This window comes from Ctenocephalides felis, unplaced genomic scaffold (assembly GCF_003426905.1).
Source record: "Ctenocephalides felis isolate EL2017-DRISC unplaced genomic scaffold, ASM342690v1 CF-g0.4_SCAFFOLD_01886, whole genome shotgun sequence".
In the NCBI taxonomy this organism is placed as follows: Eukaryota; Metazoa; Arthropoda; class Insecta; order Siphonaptera; family Pulicidae; genus Ctenocephalides; species Ctenocephalides felis.
The window spans coordinates 11,418,946-11,421,475 of NW_020538040.1; the positions used below are offsets into that span (position 1 = coordinate 11,418,946).

At 32.9% G+C, this 2,530-nt stretch overlaps 1 protein-coding gene across 1 annotated transcript; it reads left to right on the plus strand.

Moving 5' to 3' along the window:
• Positions 1–454: 454 nt before the first annotated feature.
• On the plus strand, positions 455–2,025 carry LOC113374637 (protein yellow-like). The gene is made up of 3 exons (XM_026614614.1): positions 455–496; positions 790–1,188; positions 1,265–2,025. The coding sequence occupies exons 1-3, from the start codon at positions 455–457 to the stop codon at positions 2,000–2,002; spliced, it is 1,179 nt and encodes a 392-aa protein (XP_026470399.1). The 3' UTR covers positions 2,003–2,025.
• The last annotated feature ends 505 nt before the right edge of the window (positions 2,026–2,530 follow it).

The window sequence follows — 2,530 nt, forward strand, 5'->3', positions numbered from 1 at the left end:
ATATAATTATAGATATAGATATATAACCGCAAATATATTTTATTATATAATCTATTTAGATTATACTAATGATTATTCTTTATATTTGTACTCTTTGCTTTTTTTATTTCACTCTAATTTATTTTTTATTTAAAGTATTAAAAATACTAAAATAACTTCTGCTCATTATAAAACCAATAAAAATTTCCGCTCATTTATAGCATATATAATAAATTTTCTTTATATTTGCTAGGTGTCTACTAAAAATGTTTATACTCTACAATCATAATTTAGACACCATTAAAATCAATATTTACCTTGTTTGTTTCATTAACCTCATGTGTGATAATGCTACCCTCAGTGTATCGGTTATTTTAGCACATGGTTATCCTCATTTGTCAATTTACTGATCGTCTAATGGAAAAATCTGCAGACGTTGGATGGTATTGATCATGTTCCTGGCGCAATTCTACATATGCGGCAAGGTCAAGTTTGTTCCGGTTGGGAAGAAATGTTGGTAAACAAATATTTCGCCTGCAAAAATGTTTATTCTAATGTATTGTTATTTTAAATAAAATGTGTATATTATGAGAACTTTTATCTTCCTATTTTATTTTATATTAGGTATATATAATAAAATTTTATAGAGGTTTATACATAGTTATTTTGATCACGTATTACAAGACGTAGCATTGCAAGGTAAGATTTTATTAAAAAGTTATGAATAGAATGATACAATCTAGAAATCAAAGATTCAAATTTGCATTTTTCGTAATTTTTAACTAAGTCGATTATTTATATTACTTGTAGATGCTGAAATTTATTATAATCGCTGCTTTACTATGTGCGACACAAGCCGCCAAATTACCTTGTTTTGAAAAACCCGTTGAATGTGCCAAACCTCTGCATCCACTTTTACAATGGCTCGGAGGCTCCTTTGCCTGGCCATGTCCATCTACAAAAGCCATCTACAAGAGCTCTGGTCGCTTTATCCCGAGCAATGTCATCGCCACCCGTGCCCAGATATTAAGGGATGAAATCTTCGTCGCTCTGCCAAGATTCAAGCCAGGCGTCCCAGTCACTTTAGGCAAAACCAGTTTGAAGAAGGGTTGCGCAGCTACATTTGCTCCATTCCCATGCTGGTCCATGCAGGAAGAAGGCAACTGCAACGCCTTGCAAAGCGTTGTCGATGTTTTCCTAGACAGACAAGTAAGATAAAAAGCACAAAAATTACTTTTCTGTATAATATTTCAATTACATTTCTAACTTACTTTGGTGTCTTCAGGAAATCTTGTGGGCTTTGGATACTGGTGTAACTGAAACTTTGGAAAATCCAATTCGTCGCTGTCCACCCAAGGTTGTTGCATTCGACACCAAGACTGGCAAAGCTTTGAAGACCATCGATTTATCTCCCTTGACATCAGAAAACTCTCGTCTCCAATACTTCGGTGTCGAATACTCTCCTGATGGCCGTGTCTTCTTATATGTGAGTGATGCTGCTACACGCGCTATTTTGGTATACGACGTCCAAGCTAACAAAGGATTTAGAGTAGTTTTACCTAAACAAGTTATAAACGGCTGTTCTCGCAAAGACGTTTTGTACATTGCTTTAGTCACAAAGGATTGTGGAACCAACTACTTGTATTTCACTTACCTAAGCAGTTTGAGAATGTTTGCTATCAGAACTGACTATTTACGCCAAGGTTGTGCCCAGGGCCGTATTCAAGATTTAGGACCAAAACCCACTAAAATTGTTATCCTCGGTACTGATGGTGGTTCTGCTATTTTCTTCAGACACGAAGGCCACAGCAACGTTTATAGATGGGATACCAATACAGAATTCTTACCAAAGAATTTCAAAATTGTATACCGTGGTGACAATTGTCATTTGGCTACGCATGCTATGCCAGATCTCAAACACCAAAAAATGCGTGTTCTAGAAAGTAATTTCCCTGATTTTATTCAAGGAACGGTTGGATGCGGCGCCTCTCAACAATTATCGGCTTTGCAAGGCTGTTGGTGAAGGAATAAATTTTACTGTGAAAAAAGAAAAGACAAATAATAAAGTAGTATAGTGTAGTGCAATCGCGTTGTTTACTGTGATGGTTCTGTACCAAATTTTGATAGAACAAATGCACGATGATAATTATGACCGTGGAGAATTTAACTCCGTAAACCTCATATTAATAAAGTATGAAGAAAATATTTACAAATTATTGTATATTATATTATTTTAAGCAAAACTTAATAAAATGAAAAGTATTTAACAAATTTTGATTTGTTATTTTATATTACATTTTTCAGGTGTTTGGGAGCTAGAAATTTTTAATTTTTACAATAATGAATGTGCAAAGATAGAAAGAAAATTAAAGCGTTGGAAATACTATCTATATAAAGGATATATAATACACATATATATATATATATACTAACAAAAGCTTGAAATTGATTATTTTACCTATTTACCTTTGTTCAGTAGATAAATACTAATAATGATTTGAACTAAATATGAATAATAATGTTCTAAAAATTAAAAAAATAAAATGATATA